Here is a 19,998-nt window from a genome sequence, read left to right as displayed (position 1 = left end):
AGACAGGGTTTCACTCTGTCACCCAGGTTGACATGCAGTGGTAAGATCATAGCTCACTGCAGCCTCCATCTTTTGGGCTCAAGTGATCTTCCCACCTTAGCCTCTGAGTAGTTAGGACTATGAGTGTACACTATCATGCCCGGCTAATTTTAAAATTATTTTTAGTAGAGACAGGGTCTTGCTATACTGCCCAGGCTGGTCTCAAACTCCTGGCCTCAAGCAATTGACCTGCCTCTGCCTCCCAAAGTGCTGGGATTACAGGTGTGAGCCACAGCACCGTTAAAGCATCCTATAAGCTCCATGTGCATGGGTTATCCTAATACACACACACTCACACATACACTCACACTTGCTCACACATACACCCACACACACATACATGCATACTCACACTCTCATATGCACTCACATATTCACACATACACACACTCGCTCACACATACACTCACACACACACACGCGCATACTCAGACTCTCACATGCACTCTTACACACACACTCATATGCACGTGTGCCTGATTCCCTTAAGCCTGTCTCATAGCTTCCCGACCAGCCATAAGACAGGCCCACCATTTATGCTGTTACCTTGTGGGGACCACCATACAACTGCCAGCTCCACCCCTTGGGACTCAGGAAATGTTTGTACAAATGTTGGGGGGTGGGGACAGTTTCTCTGTGGATGGAGTTTATTATAAGCAGCCGTGAAATGAATCCTGTAATCTCTCAGTAAACGGAAGCCAATTAACATCCTATCTGCCAGTCTTTGATAAAGGCTGTTTTCTTTTCTAGTTAATAGGCATTAACTCTGCCTAAGGGATCCGGGCACATCTTACATAATGGCTGCTCCCTGTTAACTCTGACCCCACAGACTGCCTCACAAATGGGGAGTTTCTTCCTGCTGCATTCACTCCTGTGTGCCTTTCAGACAATCTTTGGTAACAGCGACCCTTTTGCGGTCTCTGTGGGTTAAACACCCTGAAAGATCCAGGAAATTCTATGATCAATTGCTGTCCTCTGTCCTTGCAGACAGTGCTACCCACACCTGTCACCAAAGGCCGTTAGATGTGATCTAAAACAATCCAAGGTACTGAATGGTACTCACATCCCTCCACCAAGAGAGTCTACTTCAGTAACTGACCTCACCTCAAAAGCCCTATGTTTGGTCGGGCCTGGTGGCCCATGCCTGTAATCCCAGCACTTTGGGAGGCCAAGGTGGGCGGATCACTTGAGGCCACGAGTTCAAGACCAGCCTGGGCAACAGGGTAAAACCCTGTCTCTACAAAAATACAAAAATTAGCTGGGCGCAGTGGCTGACGCCGATAATCCCAGCAGTTTGGGAGGCTAAGGCAGGTGGATCATTTAAGGTCGGGAGTTCAAGACTATCCTGGCCAACATGGTGAAACCCCATCTCTACTAAAAATACAAAAATTAGCCAGCATGGTGATGCACACCTGTAATTCCAGCTATTCTGGAGGCGAGGGCAGAAGAATTGCTTGAACCTAGGAGACAGAGGTTGCAGTGAGCCGAGATCATGCCACTGCACTCCAGCCTGGGTGATAGTGAAATACCTCATCTCAAAAAAAAAAAAAAAATCCTATGTTCTTACCACACAGAACCTGACACAGCAATCCACACTTGGTTGGCCTTCAATAACTATTTGCTGGACAAGTGAATTAATTCCTTGGATATGCCAAGTTTTACTTTGGCCGCAGTCTCCGATCCCGGCAAATTTCTCTGCATCCTTCAAAGCTCCTAAATGTCGTGGCCTCGCTGCCCCCAGAGTAACTGCTGTGCCCTGCACTGAGCAGTCTGTGGTTCTCTACTGCACTTGAGGGGCCACTCTCCACTTGCTTCCCCGCAACCAGGCTGGGGGTCCCTGGAAGGCGGGGATCCCTGGAAGGCAAGGGTCCGCATCACACTCAGTGTCCATGCCCAGCAAGGAAGCAGAAACATAACACCTGCAGACAGGTGCTTTTACCTGTTGCTGTACCATCCTCCTGCTCTTCAGCCATCCCTCCCACAGCAGCAAGAATACACCCCTTCAACCATTCTCTTCCACATGGCCACACAGCAGCGTGCACAAGCTCCCTGCCACCCCACACTGTATTGTGGGAAGATGGGGTCTAGCATGTGACACACTGGATGTGTCACTAAACTTCCACATAGGCCACATACAGTGGGTCACACCTATAATCTCAGCACTTTAGGAGGCCGAGGCAGGAGGACCACTTGAGGCTGGGAGTTCAAGGCTACAGTGAGCTATGATCCCACCACTGCACTCCAGTCTGGGTGACACAGTGAGGCCCCGTCTCTATAAAATAAACAAATTAGCCAGGTATAGTGGCGCACACTTATAGTCTCAGCTACTCGGGAGGTTGAGGTGGAAGGATCACTTGAACCCAAGAGGTTGAGGCTGCATACACTGTGATCACACCACTGCACTCCAGCCTGGGCAACAGAACAAGATCCTGTCTCTAAAATAAATTTTCGGCCGGGCGCGGTGGCTCAAGCCTGTAATCCCAGCACTTTGGGAGGCCGAGATGGGCGGATCACGAGGTCAGGAGATCGAGAGACGATCCCGGCTAACACGGTGAAACCCCGTCTCTACTAAAAAATACAAAAAAATAGCCGGGCGAGGTGGCGGGCGCCTGTAGTCCCAGCTACTCGGGAGGCTGAGGCAGGAGAATGGCGGGAACCCGGGAGGCGGAGCTTGCAGTGAGCTGAGATCCGGCCACTGCACTCCAGCCTGGGTGACAGAGCAAGACTCCGTCTCAAAAAAAAAAAAAAAAAAAAAAATTTTCAGCTGAGTGAGGTGGCTCATGCCTGTAATCCCAGCATTTTGGGAGGCCGAGGCAGCAGATCACTTGAGGCCAGGAGTTTGAGACCAGCCTGGCCAACATGGCGAAACCCTGTCTCCACGCCTGGCTAAATACAAAAATTAGCTGGGCGTGGTGGCAGGTGCCTGTAATCTCAGCTACTTAGGAGGTGAGGCATGTGAATCACTTGAGCCTGGGAGACGGAGGCTGCAGTGAGCCAAGATCAGGCCACTGCACTCCAGCCTGGGCAACACAGTGAGACTCTGAAAAAACAAACAAACAACAAATCCAAAGTAAAAAATAAACCTCCCCATTCCTTGATTTCCTCATCTGTCACCATCTTCACAGGATAGTGCCACTCAAGTGGGTGACAAGTGTTGGTAAGTATCGTTCTCCCTAATAAGGAATCAGACGGGGCTGGGGCAAATCCCATTTAACACGGCCCTGGCCTACTGAGCATGCTTTCAAGACACTGACACTTGGCTTCCCCATGATCGGTGATTGAAGTACATATTCGCCAGGCACGGTGGCTCACACCTGTAATCCCAGCCAGCATTTTGGGAGGCTGGGGTGGGAGGACAGTCTGAGCCCAGGAATTGGAGATCAGCCTGGGCAACACAGCAAGATCCTATTTGCCCCATCTCACCACCTGAAGACCCTTATTCATCCTGGGTCGCCCCATGCCAGGCTGAACATCCCCCCACAGGTTAATCTTCCTACAATGTGAAACAAAACTTAGATGACTTGTCCGGCTGCTCGTCAAAGAACATTCCTTTATTTTTGTATTTTTAGTTTTTTTTTTTTTTTTTTTTTTTTGAGACAGATTCTCGCTTTGTCGCCTACACTGGAGTGCAGTGGTGCAATCTCGGCTCACTGCAACCTCCGCCTCCCAGGTTCAAGTGATTCTCCTGCCTCAGCCTCCTGAGTAGCTGGGATTACAGGCGCCTGCCACCACAACTGGCTAATTTTTATATTTTTAGTAGAGACAGGTTTCACCATGTTGGCCAGGGTGGTCTCGAACTCCTGACCTCAGGTGATCCACCCACCTTGGCCTCCCAAAGTGCTGGGATTACAGGTGTGAGCCACCGCGCCAGCCCTAATTTTGCTTTCTGCTAGCCCTTGGCTCTGCCATATGGTTAATTCCTCACTAACTTCAGATCTCCCAGAGCTTCCTGAAAATCTCCCTGGCCCCCTGAAGATCAGACCGTAGCACCCCAGCCTCTCCTCAAGACTGACCAATATGGTACTCCAATCACTGAGTGGTGGTCTGATGTGTGTCTGTGCCATCCTTCTGAGACTGGGTATCAACAGGAGATAATCACAGGACCGAGCTCACAGCCCAGAAAGCAAAATTAAGACGTACACACGTGGAGCTGGGCGCGGTGGCTCACACCTCTAATCCCAGCACTTTGGGAGGCTGAGGCGGGAGGATGGCTTGAACCCAGGGGCTTGAGACCAGCCTGGGAAGGATGGAGAGACCCTGTCTCTACAAAAAAATTAAAAGTTAGCCGGGCATGGTGGTGCGTGCCTATAGTCCCAGCTAATTGGGAGGCTGAGGCAGGAGGATCACTTGAGCCCAGGAATTCGAGGTGGCAGTGAGCTGTGGTCTTGCCACTGCACTCCAGCCTGAGCAACAAAGTGAGACCCTGTATTAAAAAAAAAAAGACGTTATGCATTCACTAGTCTAGGTCCTTGCTGGCTTAGACCATCTAGATGCCTCCACCTTCCAAGGGAGACAGGTTAGTAAGCGAAGCTGCCAACATGAGCCATCTGGAGGGGCTGAGGAACGTGTCTGACCCCACTGGCCTATTCTTCCTGAAGTAACAGAGGCACCTGAACAAGCATTTCCCTTAATAATGTCCTGTTGGAAATACTGGCTCAGAAAGTATAGGGGTTGAATGACATCCCCCCAAATTCATATCCAACTGGAACCTCAGAACGTGGCCTTCTTTGGAAATAGGGTCTTTGCAGATGCAATCAGCTAAGGATCTTAAGATGAGTTCACCCTGAGATTTAGGATGGGCCCTAAACTCAAGGACTAGTGTCCTTATAAGAAGAGGGGATTGGCCGGGCGCGGTGGCTCAAGCCTGTAATCCCAGCACTTTGGGAGGCCGAGACGGGCGGATCACGAGGTCAGGAGATCGAGACCATCCTGGCTAACACGGTGAAACCCCGTCTCTATTAAGAAATACAAAAAACTAGCCGGGCGAGGTGGCGGGCGCCTGTAGTCCCAGCTACTCGGGAGGCTGAGGCCGGAGAATGGCGTAAACCCGGGAGGCGGAGCTTGCAGTGAGCTGAGATCCGGCCACTGCACTCCAGCCTGGGTGACAGAGCGAGACTCCGTCTCAAAAAAAAAAAAAAAAAAAAAAAAGAAGAGGAGGCCGGGCGCGGTGGCTCAAGCCTGTAATCCCAGCACTTTGGGAGGCCGAGACGGGTGGATCACGAGGTCAGGAGATCGAGACCATCCTGGTGAACATGGTGAAACCCCGTCTCTACTAAAAAAATACAAAAAACTAGCCGGGCGAGGTGGCGGCGCCTGTAGTCCCAGCTACTCGGGAGGCTGAGGCAGGAGAATGGCGTGAACCCGGGAGGCGGAGCTTGCAGTGAGCTGAGATCCGGCCACTGCAACTCCAGCCTGGGAGACAGAGCGAGACTCCGTCTCAAAAAAAAAAAAAAAAAAAAAAAAAGAAGAGGGGATCGGCCGGGAGTGGCTCACGTCTGTAATCCCAGCACTTTGGGAGGCCGAGTTGGGCGGATCACTTGAGGTCAGGAGTTCAAGACCAGCCTGGCCAACATGGTAAAACCCTGTCTCTACTGAAAATACAAAACCTAGCTGTATGTGGTGGTGCACACCTATAATCCTAGCTACTTGGGAGGCTGAAGCAGGAGAATGGCTTGAACCTGGGAGGTGGAGGTTGCAGTGAGCTGAAATTGCACTGTTGTACTCCAGCCTGGGCAACAAGAGTGAAACTCTGTCTAAAAAAATAAAAAAAGGCTGGGCGCGGTGGCTCATGCCTGTAATCCCAGCACTTTGAGAGGCCGAGGCGAGCGGATCACAAGGTCAGGAGATCGAGATCATCCTGACTAACACGGTGAAACCCCGTCTCTACTAAAAATAATACAAAAAATTAGCTGGGTGTGGTGGTGGGCGCCTGTAGTCCCAGCTACTGGGGAGGCTGAGGCAGGAGAATGGCGTGAACCTGGGAGGTGGAGCTTGCAGTGAGCCGAGAACACGCCACTGCACTCCAGCCTGGGCGACAGAGCAAGACTCAGTCTCAAAAAAAAAAATAATAATAATAATAATAACAATAATAATTGGCTGGATATGGTGGCGCATGCCTGTAACCCCAACTAGTTGGGAGGCTGAGGCAGGAGAATCGCTTGAACCCAGGAGGCAGCAGTTGCAGTGAGCAGAGATCGCACCACTGCACTCCAGCCTGGGCAACACAGAAAGATCCTGTCTCAAAAAACAAAAAAAAAGAAGAGGAGATCCAGGAGTGGTGGCCTGCGCCTATAGTCCCAGCTACTCAGCAGGCTGAGGCAGGAGAATCACTTAAGCCAAAGAGTTAGAGGTTGCAGTGAACTATGATCATATCACTGCATTCCAGTGTGAACGACATAGCAAGACCCCATCTCTAAAAAAAAAAAAAAAAAAAGAGGACACAAAGAGACACACAACAGGGAGAAAGCCACGTGAATACAAAGGCAGAGACTGGAGTGATGTAGCCACGAGTCAAGAACTCCAAGGTTTGCCTGGAGAAAGGCCTGGGAAGGTCTCCCTCAGAGCCTCCAGAAGGAACCAGCCCTGTTGACACCTTGATTTTGAGACTTCAAGCCTCCACAACTATGACAGGATATATTTCTGTTGTCTGACGCCCCCCAGTTTGTGGTAATTTATTATGGCAGCCACAGGAAATGAATATGCAGGGATCTGAGGCCAAGCCTCCAAGTGTTGGCCTGTCCCTCAGCTGGTGGCTTGTCCTCAGCCATTTGCCTGCCAGAACTTCACAGGCTGCTGGGCTGGCAGAGAGCTCAGCAGAAAATCTGGCCAGCAGAGAACTTTGTTGAGCCCCTGGAATCCAAGCATTCAGCCCAAGATGGTTGTAGCAAAAGGTGCTCAGTGAAGAAAACAAATGTTGACAAGCATATTTTAAAAATAGCTCTGTGAACAGGGTGGGGCCTCCAGGGGACGTTCTACTTCCTGAGCTGAATGCTAATTTCATTATTGGTTAAATCTTCTTTCTTTTCACATACACGTTATATACCTTTTTTTTTTTTTTTAAAGAGACAGAGCCTCACTGTCACCCGGGCTGGAGTGCAGTGGCACAGTCATGACTCACTACAGCCTCAATCCCCTGGGCTCAAGTGATCCTCCCACCTTAGCCTCCCAAGTAGCTAGGACTATAGGCGCATGCCACCAAGGCCGGCTAATTTATGTATTTATTTATGTGAGACTGAGTCTCGCTCTGTCACCTAGGCTGGAGTGCAGTGGTGCCATCTCAGCTCACTGCAACCTCCGCCTCCAGAGTTCAAGCAATTCTCCTGCCTCAGTCTCCTGAGTATCTGGGACTACGGGCATGCACCACCACACCTGGCTATTTTTGTTTTTATTTTTTTCTTGAGATGGAGTCTTGCCCTGTCGCCCAGGCTGGAGTGCAGTGGCACAATCTTGGCTCACTGCAACCTCTGCCTCCCGGGTTTAAGCAGTTCTCCCTGCCTCAGTCTCCAGAGTAGCTAGGAATACAGGCGCCCACCAACATGCCCGGCTAATTTTTTATTTTTAGTAGAGACCAGGGTATCACCATGTTGGCCAGGCTGATCTCGAACTCCTGACCTCAAGTGATCCGCGTGCCTCGGCCTCCCAAAGTGCTAGGATGAAAGGCGTGAGCCACCATGCCTGGCCCGACATAATATACTTTTTTTTTTTGAGACAGAGTCTCGCTCTGTTGCCCAGGCTAGAGTGCAATGGCATGATCTTGGCTCACTGCAACCTCCGCCTCCTGGGTTGAAGCGATTCTCCTGCCTCAGCCTCCTGAGTAGCTAGGATTACAGGCATGTGCCACTACGCCTGGCTAATTTTTGTATTCTTTAGCAGAGACAGGGTTTCACCATGTTGGTCATGCTGGTCTTGAACTCCTGACCTCATGATCCACCCGCCTCGGCCTCCCAAAGTGCTGGGATTACAGGTGTGAGCCACCACGTCCAGCCAATATACTCTTTATGAAAAAGTATTTCATGTTTTAAATAAAAAATGCAAATGCATTTTTAAAAGCCCTGTCTTGCAAAACCCAAACAAGTGAATGATTCTGATCATCTCAATAATCCCCTCTTAATGTCTAACTGCCAAAATAGAAGAGACAGACAAAAAAAAATGTATGACACGTGGGCAGAGGCCTGACTTCAGTATGACGACACCCTCCATCTGGCACCAGTGGTGAGAAATTGGACAACTGGAGAGAGTCTCGAAACAGCTTCACAGACAGATTTAACATCTGACTCGTCTCAATCTCTCATGATGCCCTCATCTTTCTTTTCCTAGACCCAAGTGGAAAAAAAAAAAAAAAATCAGCAACACCTAAATGGTTCTTCTAGCAATTGTTCTTGTTGAGGTAACTTAAGCCAAAAATCTCAGCACCACCACTGCTCCCTGCTACAGTGACAAGCTTCACAGAGCAGTAACTCAAAAAAAAATTGTTTTTTTAAACAGAAAAACAGGGTCTTGCTCTGTTGCCCAGGCTGGAGTGCAATGGCACAATCATAGCCCACTGCAGCATTGAACTCCTGGGCTCAAGCAGTCCTCCCACCTTAGCCTCCCAACTAGCTGGGGCCATTTGTGCATGCCACCATGCCTGGCTAATTTAAAAATTTTTTTTTATAGAGATGGGGTTTCACCATGTTGCCCGAGCTGGTCTCAAACTCCTGGGCTCAAGCAATACTCCTGCCTCATCCACCCAAAGTGTTGGGTAGTGTGAACCACTGCGTCCAGCCCCAAATATTTCTTGAACTTTAGTCTGACTGGCAGAGAAACAAGTCTAATGTTTAATCCCTACCCCACAAGCCAGAACACCTAAGAGAGGGGTAGGAAGCATGGAAGTGATGTTCTCTTGTGCTATTTTTTACCTATCGATGGGACAGACCACAAAACTTGATAATAACTGAGCTGGCCACAGGAGAGGAATCAGGCTTTCCAACTTCACAGTTGAGAGGAGAAGGAGGGACATTAACTATTTACATGAATATGCCCTTTGACTTGACCCCCCGATTTTTTTTTTTTTTTTTTTTTTTTTTGAGACAGGATCTAGCTCTGTCGTCCAGGCTGGAGAGGAATGCAGTGGCAAGATTATAGCTCACTGCAACCTTGAACTCCTTGGTTCAAGCAATCCTCCCACCTCAGCCTCCTGAGTAACTGTGGACTACAGGCACAGCTGGCAAGACAGGGGGGTCTGAAGTGTCTGGGCATGGCTGGAGCCCAAATACGTTCACTGTGTATTTAGTACATGATAATGCATGTGTCTATCCATTGCAGCTCTGTTTGTAAAAGCTAAATATGGGCTGCAGCTTAAACAGCCATCAGTAGGGGAGTGGCCTTAGAATGCCTATGTCTGTTCAATGCAAATTTACCAATGGTTTAAAAGGGCTGGGGGATATATACCTCCCCCCACCCGTTTCTGCCACCCCAGTCATAGACTACCTCTGGAAGAAAACACAAGAAATTATCAACAGTAAGTGCATCTGAGGAGGAACGGGGTAGACTGCCTGATTTCTACTACGTGCCCTTTTGTACTGTTTGATTTTTTGTTTTTAACTATATAATAGGCCGGGCGTGGTGGCTCACGCCTGTAATCCTAGCACTTTGGGAGGCTGAGGCGAGTGGATCACTTGGGGTCAGGAGTGCGAGACCAGCCTAGCCAATATGGTGAAACCCCATTTCTATTAAAAATGAAAAAATGAGCTGGGCGTGGTGGCACACGCCTGTAATCCCAGCTACTCGGGAGGCTGAGGCAGGAGAACTGCATGAACCCAGGAGGCAGAGGTTGCCTTGAGCCAAGATCACGCCATTGCACTCCAGCCTGCGCGACAGAGCAAGACTCTTTCTCAAAAAAAAAAACCCAAAAACTATACACTCAATGATCTTGTCAAAGTTTATACACATGTACATATATAACACACATGAAATATGTGTATATAAACTATGTATATAAACATATGCATATAGGTACTGTGTACAACACACACCCACACACATATACATACATATATACACACACATCCATATATGTTTTAAATGACCCATATTGAAGTTGGACAGAAAACCCAAATGGCTTCAGTTTCCACAGGAGAAGCTGAAGGTGACATGACCCTCTGGAACATTCTGGCACCGTCTTTGCAGGGAGAGGTGGGAGGGGATAAGAAATGCTCCGCAAGCCTTACAGGAAATGGCACGTTATTGCTTTTCAACAACAAAGCCACTGTCCTCCTTCTATGCTGCATGCTTGCATCAGACTCAAGAGAACTAAAAAGTTCCAGAAGAATCATTCCTAGCACCATGCCAGGCTCCCAGGCTCGTTTTGCAGGTTAGCTTTAAACAGCTGAAACAGTAGTTTGACGCACTCTAAAGAGTGTTTCCTTACTCTGTTTATCGGCTTCAAGGGCCCAAGGAGTGTCTGAGAGGGGTCCTCGGTCTGCAAGGGCTGGGAGCCCCGGCCCCGGCAACTCCCTCTCCGGCATCCTGCAGGAGGTACCCAAGATGATGACCCCCCCTCCTCCGGTAGCGTCTCCACCGCCAGCCCGCCCCAGGACTCCGAGACACATGCTTGGCAGAGGGGCTGTCCCTTCCAGCTAAGCCTTTCCGGACCGAGTCAAAGTCACGACTCCTGCCAATCCCTCTGAGATAAACATAACAGATGGGCGCAAACGCGGTGGGTCCCCACAGCAGAGGGTCAGCGATGCCCAGGATGCAACAGTCTCTGCCTCTAGCATTCAAGTGGTTTAGGTCTGTGGCTGGTAAAATGGAGATGATTCCGGTTTCGTCTGACCGATGGGATTATTCTAAGGTCCGGAAATCACTTTATAGACTGTCAAGCACTGTTAGAAATGAACACTGGGGTAAGCTTTTGTTTGGGGAGGGGAGGGTGCAGCGATACTGAGATACCAAGGCTTGGGGGACTATTCGAGGACCTGGGGGATTCGGGGGGATTATTACAGAGGGTGTGCGAACACAGGTGCACGTGGAAGAAAGCCCAAGATGGGAGAGGGTAGGAGGGAGGAGAAAGGGGAGAGACAGAGGTGTGGGGCTGCCAGGACCAGAGGGCAGTTGCCGGGGGTAAAGTCCCTGAGAAGAGGGACCCAGGTTGCTGGGGGAGTGGGTACAAGGGTAGCGAGCAGATACCTGGATATGAGGAAAGGCAGTAGGGGACGGGACCAGGTCCAGGTGTGAGTTGCGGGACCGTGGGTTAGAAGTCACAGGCTCAGGTGTGGATGTGGGGGTGTCATCGACAGGGACAGTCTCAGGTGATATGAGGGGTATTCGTGAGTGGGGGTGGGTGTTCGTGAGTGGGGGCGCGGTGTCAGGTGTGTGAGGGGGATGTCAGACCCAGCTGTGCGGGGCGCCGGGGACAAGGCCCCAGGGGTGTGGGAGATGTCAGCAAGGACAGTTTCAGGTGTATGGGGAATGTCAACGAAAAGGGACATGGTGTCAGGCGTGCGTGGGCTGCGGGTGAGGGGCTCAGACCTGGATGCAGTAGCCCCCAGAGGGCAGTAGACGTGGAGTGTGGGGTTGGGGGGGTCTTTAACCTCTTCTTGCCCTCGCGACGCTGCTGTCACGCCCCGCCTCGTCCGCCCCTCGCCCCGGGATCCATGACAGGACCCGTGCCTTACCTCAGTTCAGCCCGACAAGCGCGGGCCGCTGACGCTTGCGCCCCCCGGCGCCCCCGCGCCCCCTCACCGGCCCGGACACGTCGCCGCCGCCACCACCTCCAGCCGCCACGGCCCCGCCTCGCGCACCCCCAGAGCGCGCCACGGGAGGGGTCCACGCCACGCCCCGATTGGCTGCTCCCTGGCCAGTCAGCGCTGGAAACGTCAGTGATTGGCGGGTATGAAGCGTATGGGCAGCCCCCGAAGCCAATCGCTGACGGGCAGAGGTGGGGCTATTGGGAGAGGCCTGGGGTGCCTCGGCGGTCCCGCAGGGTGCTAGGCGCTGGGAGGCGAGGGCCTGGAGGCAGGCGAGGAATCTTGGCAGAAAACAGGCAGAACTGTCGGCCAATCGCCGGGGACCAAGGGCGGGGCTACGAGGAAACTGGCGCGACCGGTGGCACAGAGGCGAGAGGAACAGAGGGCGTAGCCTGGGGGGAGACGGGGATTGGCTGCAAAGCCGCAGACTGGCAGGTCCCGCGGCCAGTCGCAGCGGCCGTGGGCGGTACGCCCCCAGGGAAGGCTGGAGCGTTCAAGGTGCAGTCTCACCCAGAGCGTGGCAACCCGACGCCTGGTGCAGGGTCCCCTGAGACTCTCGTGTAGAGCCCGCCCTCTGGCCACCCAGCGCAGAAGCGGCTGTGAACTTGGACCATCAAGGCTGAAGGACTCCTGGATAATTCTCCATCCCCTTACTCCCCACTAATCCCCTGCAGACGACACAGAGAGGGCAGATTCGCTGGAGGTCACTCTGAGCTGCCCTCTGCATCTCGAGGTGGTGTGAAGACATGGAAATAAGGAGCAGAATCCTACTGAAACGTGCTGTGTGGTTTTCTGTGTGTCTGACCTGTGTCATGGTACCTGCCAAGGTATCCGGTGACATCCCTGTTGGGCCTCCTCCCTGCTAAGCCTTTTATGAATTAACTGAATCTTAACCACAGTCCCACGAGGTCAAAGCGACCACTGACCCCTTTTACAGAAACCAGAGCACAGAGAGGTCAAGCTCCATGCCCAAGGTTACACAGCACGTTGGTTGCTAAACCAGACAATGAATCTACAGCAGCCTGCTTTTTGGAAAGGGAGTGTCAGAGAAGAGCCACTGGGGGCCTCAAGAGACCTAGGTTTGAATCCTTGTCGAATCACTGGCCCACCACACAACCTTGGGCAAAGGCCTTGTGAGCCTCAGCTGTTTCATTTGGAAAAGAAGGGGGATAATGATTCCTATGCCTTGATCTTTCCTCTCTGGGGTTGCTTCCCTGGGAAAATTTATAACCCAGCTCTCATTTTAATTATCTGATGAAAGCATTTGACCCTCAGCAGGTCATGTGCGGCCTGTGAGCCTCAGCTCCTCTGTGAAGTGTGGTTAATGGCGTTGCTTTGCAGAAAAATGCCAGCCGTTTAGGGAGACACCTGCCATCTCAGGCATGGCTGTGTCATCGGCACCTGCCCCGAGGCCACTCTGTTCTCTGACTCACCCTTCATTTTCAAGACGAAGAAGCCTACAAATGTTTCCAGATACCAGCTCTTGTTTCCTCTAGGTGCTGGCCAGGGTTGGTGGAGATCAAGTTCAGAACCAGGGAATCCTGGGAGGGAGCAAGGCTGAAACCAACCTTAGAAAGGGTTCATGTTTCAGGGCTGTGCAAGCCCCTGCTAAGTGCGTGATACACAAGTTTCAAATGGGGAGGATGTGACTGGAAATCACTAGCCCAAGGCCATCATCAAACTCCTGATATTCTCACGATATGCCTACATGGACCTCCCCTCCCATACCTGCCACCTATGGTTTACTACCCCCAGCAACTTCCAGGACCTGGCCTCCATTGTGCCCTCCAGAGAAGAGGAGGAAGCTGAGGTCAGTTAAACATCAACTGGGTGCCAGGTCCCTGCTGGGCTTTCTCCAATACCATCTCCCCACCTCACTTCCAGGTGGACGTGACAGTGCCCACTTTGCAGATGAGAAAACTGAGCCTATGGTGGAGAATATTCCTTGGTGGAAGGACCCAGGGCTGGGTTTGAACCCCTGCTCTTTTTAACATAAGCAATGGCCAGTAAGAGCCACAGAACCTTCAGCAAATAACACAAGCTCCCCACTTCAGTTTCCCAGCTATCTCCTAGGGCTGATGTGAGCACTGATGAAATGGAAGCGAAATGCTTACAATGGCTTAGTCCACGGTAAGCACTCATAGAAGTCTGGTGATGATGATATATTGTTCTTCTCTGGGCCTGTTTCCCTCTCTGTAAATAGCGCTTCATGGAGACATAGACTAACTATGGGTGTGGCTTGCCACACCAAGAGCAAGATATCTATGCCGAGGAGGCCCCACTCCCAGTGCCCACCTGCCAGGCCCTGGGAGGGGTAGGTAACAAAGCTCCTGGAAGGTCCCACAGTACTTCCAGGGACAGCGCCAACTAAGGCAAAGGTCAGGCTCTGGCCCAGCCTGGGGCTGCCTCTCTAGCTTCTGCTCGTTCTTTAGCAGGCTGGCGCCAGCCAACCTCCCTACCACCTTCCAGCAATGGCAGGCAAAGCACCCTGGCAATAGCAATGGACACCCCCACCATAGGCACTCATGTGAGCCCAGCTAGGGTGCCCAGGATCTCGGCTCTTCTGCTTTGGCTGGCCACTGGACAGGATACTGCCTCTTCACCCTCCAGTCTCCTGTACTTCTTGGGGATCCCAGGAATCAGCTGTGAGCCAGGCCCTGGCACAGCGTCCAGGCCTAATCACCTGAGGCCAGAAGGCCTTTTGCCCAAGGTCAGGTTAACAACTTTGGAAAAAGATGAGGGGCCTGGAGGCAGGCCAAGCTGTGGTCTCATCGCACCACAGTCCCTCAAATGCCCATGAGTCTATTTCCTATCTGGAAAATGGGGTTTAGTCCAGCCTTTGCGAGATGTATGTTCACAATAGAAAAAAATCTGTGTTCGTTTCCCAGGAACCCAAGCCCATCCCGGGCTGGAGGGACACATCCTGAACACAGCAGTGACAACAACCAAGCCTGGCTGGGGTCAGAGTGGCCTCATTCACCTCCCAAGGCTCAGAGAAGTCAGGCCACTTCACCAAGAGCCCACAGCAGCAGAGGCTTGCCTTGAACACACTTGCACCATCCTTGCAGCAGGCTCCCCCTCAGCCCAGGTCTCGATGTCATCAAGGAGGGCAGCAAAAGCTACTTAAGAGAAGGCTGGGGCCAGGCGCGGTGGCTCACACCTGTAATCCCAGCACTCTGGGGAGGCCGAGGTGGGTGGATCACGAGATCAGGAGATCGCGATCATCCTGGCTAACACGATGAAACCCCGTCTCTACAAAAAATACAAAAAAATTAGCCGTCCCAGCACTTTGGGAGGCCGAGGCGGGCGGATCACAAGGTCAGGAGATCGAGACCACGGTGAAACCCCGTCTCTACTAAAAATACAAAAAATTAGCCGGGCGCGGTGGCGGGCGCCTGTAGTCCCAGCTACTCAGGAGGCTGAGGCAGGAGAATGGCGTAAACCCAGGAGGCGGAGCTTGCAGTGAGCCGAGATCGCGCCACTGCACTCCAGCCTGGGCGACAGAGCGAGACTCCGTCTCAAAAAAAAAAAAAAAAAAAAAAAAAAATTAGCCGGGCGTGGTGGTAGGTGCCTGTATTCCTAGCTACTCAGGAGGCCGAGGCAGGAGAATGGCGTGAACCCAGGAGGCGGAGTTTGCAGTGAGCCGAGATCGTGCCACTGCACTCCAGCCTGGGCAACAGAGTGAGACTCCGTGTCAAAAAAAAAAAAGAGAAGACCAGGTGCAGTGGCTCATGCCTGTAATCCCAGCACTCTGAGAGGCTCAGGAAGGTGGATCACCTGAGGTCAGGAGTTGGAGACCAGCCTGGTCAACATGGCAAAATCCCGTCTCTACTAAAAATACAAAAATTAGCCAGGCGTGTGGCACATGCCTGTAGTCCCAGCTCCTCAGGAGCCTGAGGCAGGAGGATGGCTTGAACCTGGAAGGCAGAGGTTGCAGTGAGCCGAGATCGTGCCACTGCACTCCAGCCTGGGCGACAGAAAAGGGAAGGGGACGGGGATGGGGCTGGGGGGAGTTATGCGCCGGACATCCCCTGAATCGGGCCTTGCTAGGGGCTGTGGCCCTCCAGTGTACCAGACCTAGCCTGAGTTCAGATGAGAAAGTCGAGGCTCACAGAGGGGAGGTGATATGCCTGAAGTGGCTGAGGGGGATGGAAAGCCAGGCCATCAACCCCAGGGAAATGTGAGATCTTTGATGAGGGGCCCCCACCCAACCTGAGGCTGTCCAAACATGCTAGCTGCATCTACTGAAGACACCCACTTCCTTGGGCTAAGGTGGGAGGGACTGATAAGGCAGAACCACCCCTTCCTGAAGAAGCCTGCAGCTTGGCCCAGGCCCAGGGGAGGACACTGGGGCCACCTGGCAGGGACCTCGAGTGCTTGTCAGTTTATTCAGGTGAACATTCAAAAACATTGATGGGAAGCTGAAGGCGCAGCAAGGGGGGACAGGGGCCTGCCTGCAGAGAGCCAGCCAATGGTGGGGGCAAGACAAACAGGAGAGTTCACAAACGAGGTGACCTCAGATGGGGCCCAGCGTCAGAGCCAGAGCACATGGGGTGATGAGATGGGGGTCTCTCCTGGAGGAGGCAATCTGAGCTGAAACCTCACGTGCTAGGAAGAGCCAGCCACGGGGAGGGCCGAGGGAAGGGCACTTCTAGGCAGAGGGCATGGCTTGTCACATGGGGGCTTGTGCAAAGGCCCTGGGGTGGGGGAATAGGGAGTGAGTGCAGTGGAGAGGAAATGGGAGATGGGCAGGGCCTGGGTCACACTGGGTCTGCAGGGCATGAAGAGCATTTTTTGTTTTGTTTTGTTTTTTGTTTTTTGAGACAGGCTCTTGCTCTGTCACCCAGGTTGGAGTGCAGTGGTGCCACCCTAACTCACTGCAGCCATGGACTCCTGGGCTCAAGTGATCTTCCCACCTTAGCCCAAGTTGCTGGGACCACAGGCAGGTTTTATGTAGAGGGCAAAGGGGAGCCATGGGCAGACTGAGAGCAAGGTTGGAGCAGGAATGACAGGGCCAGCACTGCAGGCCTTCCTAGAAATAGCCCAGGAGCACCTCCCCACCACATGACAGATGAACAAATGCTTGAGAACTGCCCAGGGTCACAAGACTACCCAAGGTCACACTGGCCCAGCAGGTAAGTCAGGGCAGTCTGGGGCAAGTTCGAGATCTTTCTCCCACATCCTGGGAGTCTCCAGGGAGAAGGGACAGGGCGGGGTGACTGGGTCAGAGGTTTGGGCCAGCCCTGCTGACCTGAGAGCACCCTTTCCTGCTGGGGGCAGGGGAGACGAGGACACCACGGAGGTGCAGCCAGGGTGACGCTCCTCAGCTGTTTGCATCAGCTGGATTCCGCGGAAGCTGGGGGCCTGCTGGGAAAGGAGTTTCACTGAGGTCAAGGACTGAGTCCAGGCCATCCTGGGGCTCGGGGAGGCACGTGACAAGCAGGGGCGAGGGTCCAAGAGGGGAGAGGCCTCCAAGGTGTGGGCAGAAAGGCTGGGGCACAAACAAGTGGTCCTGAGGCTGCCTGGACCCCCGTCAGGCCACAAGGGATACACAAGCTACCTAGTGACCATGGTGTGACCTCTGAGTGTGACTTCAGAGCAGAAGAGCTGGGGTCTGCGGGGCCTTGGCTGCCTGGGCCCCCCAAGAATGCTTGGGGTGGGGTGGTCACTGAGGCCAACAAGGATGATGTCTTTTTTTTTTTTTTTTTTTTTTTTTGAGACAGAGTCTCACCCTGTTGCCCAGGCTGGAGTGCAGTGGTGTGATCTCAGCTCACTGCAACCACTGCCACCCGGGTTCAAGCACTTCTCCTGTCTCAGCCTCCTGAGTAACTGGGATTACAGGCATGCATCCCCACACTGGGCTGATTTTTGTATTTTCTTAATAGAGATGGGGTTTCACCATGTTGGTCTCAAACTCCTGACCTCAAGTGACCCGCCCACCTCAGCCTCCCACAGTGCTGGGATTATAGCCGTGAGCCACCGTGCCCAGCCGATGTCTATCTTATAGATGGGGAAATTGAGGCTCAGAGACAAAAGGTTGGCTATCTAGGACACCCAGCCTAAGACAACTGGGCACCCCCCATGTGCTCAGCCTGGCCCAACACCTCTCAGAGGGGGATCTATCACTGCCCCAATCCTCACTTTAGGAGGAGCATATTGAGGCTCGGAGAGGTTCTTTCACTTGCTCAAGGCTGCAGAGCTGAGTAGGGGATGAATGTGGAGCCCTCCGGCCCTGTGGGTGGTACATATCAGAAACAGTGATCCTGACCATGGCCTCAGTGCCTGCCTGTCTGAGGGTGACAGTGGATCCTATATCCCAGGCCATTCCCAAAACCCCTTTGCTACCCTCAGTGACTCCATGGCCCCCCCACCAAAATGTTTGTCCTTCCCCCATACTCTGAGGCCACTGGCTACAGCCCCCCATGTTCAGCTGAGCTAGGGAAGAGACCCCTCCAATTGTTTACCCAATGATCTTTTATTATCAGGTACCCTGGCTGGCCCAAAACCAGAGACAGACAAGCTGGGGCCAGGCATCTGAGACCCATTTTACAGGTGAGAAAAACGAGGAGCAGAGGCCCGTACGAACCTGCAGTAAGCAGCAGGCACTGGGGGCCCAACCCCACTGGAATCGCCTGCCCTGCCCTGAGCCTGGCCCACAGCGGCCACCACATTTCAGATACGGCCGTGAGTGATGGGACGTGCCCTTTGCCCCTTCTGGTAGGGCATGGGGCTACGGGGAAGGAGAAGGACAGTAACGTCCATGCTGCTGGCGGGGAGGCGAGGCTGGGACCCAGGAGTGGCTGGGATGTGGGGGCTGCTTTCTTCTGTGTAGATGCCTCCCTACAAGGCCCCCCCCTCCCCGACCCTTTACCCAAGGACTGCCGAAAAACACTTCTCACTGTGAAGGGGACAGAACTAATGTGGGACAGTGGAGGACCTGGATCTACCCCCATTCCTGAGTCACACGACTCACCCAGAATCATGGCCCAGACTGGGCCTGGGGTCATGGCGCCAGGTTGCCCCTCTGGCCTGTCCACAGCTCTTGGAATTCGACATGGCAACCCAGGTCCCGTAGGGCAGCCTTGGCCACGTCCTCACAGTCACGGTGGGCCGATCGGGCCTGCACGATGAGTGCCTCAGCCCCCAAGTCCAGGATGGGCTTCGAGAAGGCCTGGCTGTGGGCCACCAGGTTTCGGATCAGCATGCAAGCCTGTTTCTGTAGGAGAGAGCAGCTGTGAGCTGCCAGATAGGGCTTTGGGGTGGGGTCCACTCTGACCTCTGGGTCTTCATCATAACAAGATGGAGGTGATCATAACCACAGCTGACATCTAGCAGCTGCCTACAGTGTATCAAGTTAGACCCATCTCTCCACTTTACCCTCTTGGCAGCCCCAGAAGGCAAGGCTAATGCCCCCAACTCCCAGGCAAGGAAACAGGCTCAGGGAAGCTCCAGGATCTGTCCCATGGCTTTGGAACTCTCAGCCTCAGAGTTGGTGAGTCTGAGGTCCCCCGAGGCTGGCACGGAGCCAAGGAAGGGGCCCTAGGGCAAGGGGGCAGTGAGGCCACAGGAAAAGAGTGGTTGTGCACAGGCGCCTGTCAGTTACATTCCTACACATTCGATGGACATTTGTGCCCTGTGCACCTGCTGTGGGTGGGTGCGGGATGCTGCCTGGAAGCTTCCCAGGGTGGCTCCCACCACCAACAGGAGAGCAGATGGGAAGCGCATGTAGAGTGGGGAGCTGCTGGCCAGGGTGGCCAGAAGTGGACAAGGGGACAGACCAGGTAAGGGACAGTGTCCCAGAGGGGTCCCAGCCTGGTATGTCCAAGGACCCTATGCGGGGAGTGAGGAGGCGAGGAGGGCCCCAGGGGCTGCAGGGAGGAGTCTGGGTTCAGCCAGGGAGGTGTGGACAGGGTGTCCCACACCCAGAACTTAGACCAGCAGCCCAAGGAGGGGGCAGGAACCTTTCTGAAGCCCCAGGCAGATCACCATCCATGCTTCCCCAACTTCTTCCTCCCCAGATCTCTCTACAGCGACTTTTAAGAAAGGAGATTGCCGGGCGCGGTGGGTCATGCCTATAATCCCAGCACCCTGGGAGGCCGAGGCGGGTGGATCACAAGGTCAATAGATTGAGACCATCCTGGCTAACATGGTGAAACCCCGTCTCTACTAAAATACGAAAAATTAGCGGTATACAAAAAAACTACAGGCCTGTAGTCCCAGCTACTTGGGAGGC

General features: G+C 53.1%; 2 protein-coding genes across 3 annotated transcripts in view; both read right to left on the bottom strand.

Moving 5' to 3' along the window:
• The window catches only part of LOC105483946 (solute carrier family 25 member 42), a 50,143-nt gene extending 38,314 nt beyond the window's left edge, over positions 1 to 11,829 (bottom strand). Inside the window, exon 1 of the mRNA XM_011745403.2 lies at positions 11,694 to 11,829. The gene's annotated coding sequence lies outside the window, so the exon portion shown is untranslated. The remainder of the gene's footprint in view (positions 1 to 11,693) is intronic.
• Positions 11,830 to 16,134: 4,305 nt separating this feature from the next.
• LOC105484695 (armadillo repeat containing 6) overlaps positions 16,135 to 19,998 on the bottom strand; it is a 28,559-nt gene continuing 24,695 nt past the window's right edge. Inside the window, exons 9-10 of one of the 2 annotated variants that reach the window (XM_011746724.3) lie at positions 18,739 to 18,981; positions 16,135 to 17,132 (exon numbers count right to left, since the gene is read on the bottom strand). In XM_011746724.3, coding sequence (XP_011745026.2) covers positions 18,769 to 18,981 — 213 coding nt within the window. In that variant the 3' untranslated portion in view covers positions 16,135 to 17,132; positions 18,739 to 18,768. The remainder of the gene's footprint in view (positions 17,133 to 18,738; positions 18,982 to 19,998) is intronic. The other variant, XM_011746813.3, reaches the window with a different exon arrangement.

The sequence above is a fragment of the Macaca nemestrina genome, chromosome 20, assembly GCF_043159975.1.
Source record: "Macaca nemestrina isolate mMacNem1 chromosome 20, mMacNem.hap1, whole genome shotgun sequence".
Classification (NCBI taxonomy): Eukaryota; Metazoa; Chordata; class Mammalia; order Primates; family Cercopithecidae; genus Macaca; species Macaca nemestrina.
The sequence above is the reverse complement of the archived record's forward strand: the minus strand, read 5'-3'. Positions and strand labels throughout refer to the sequence as shown.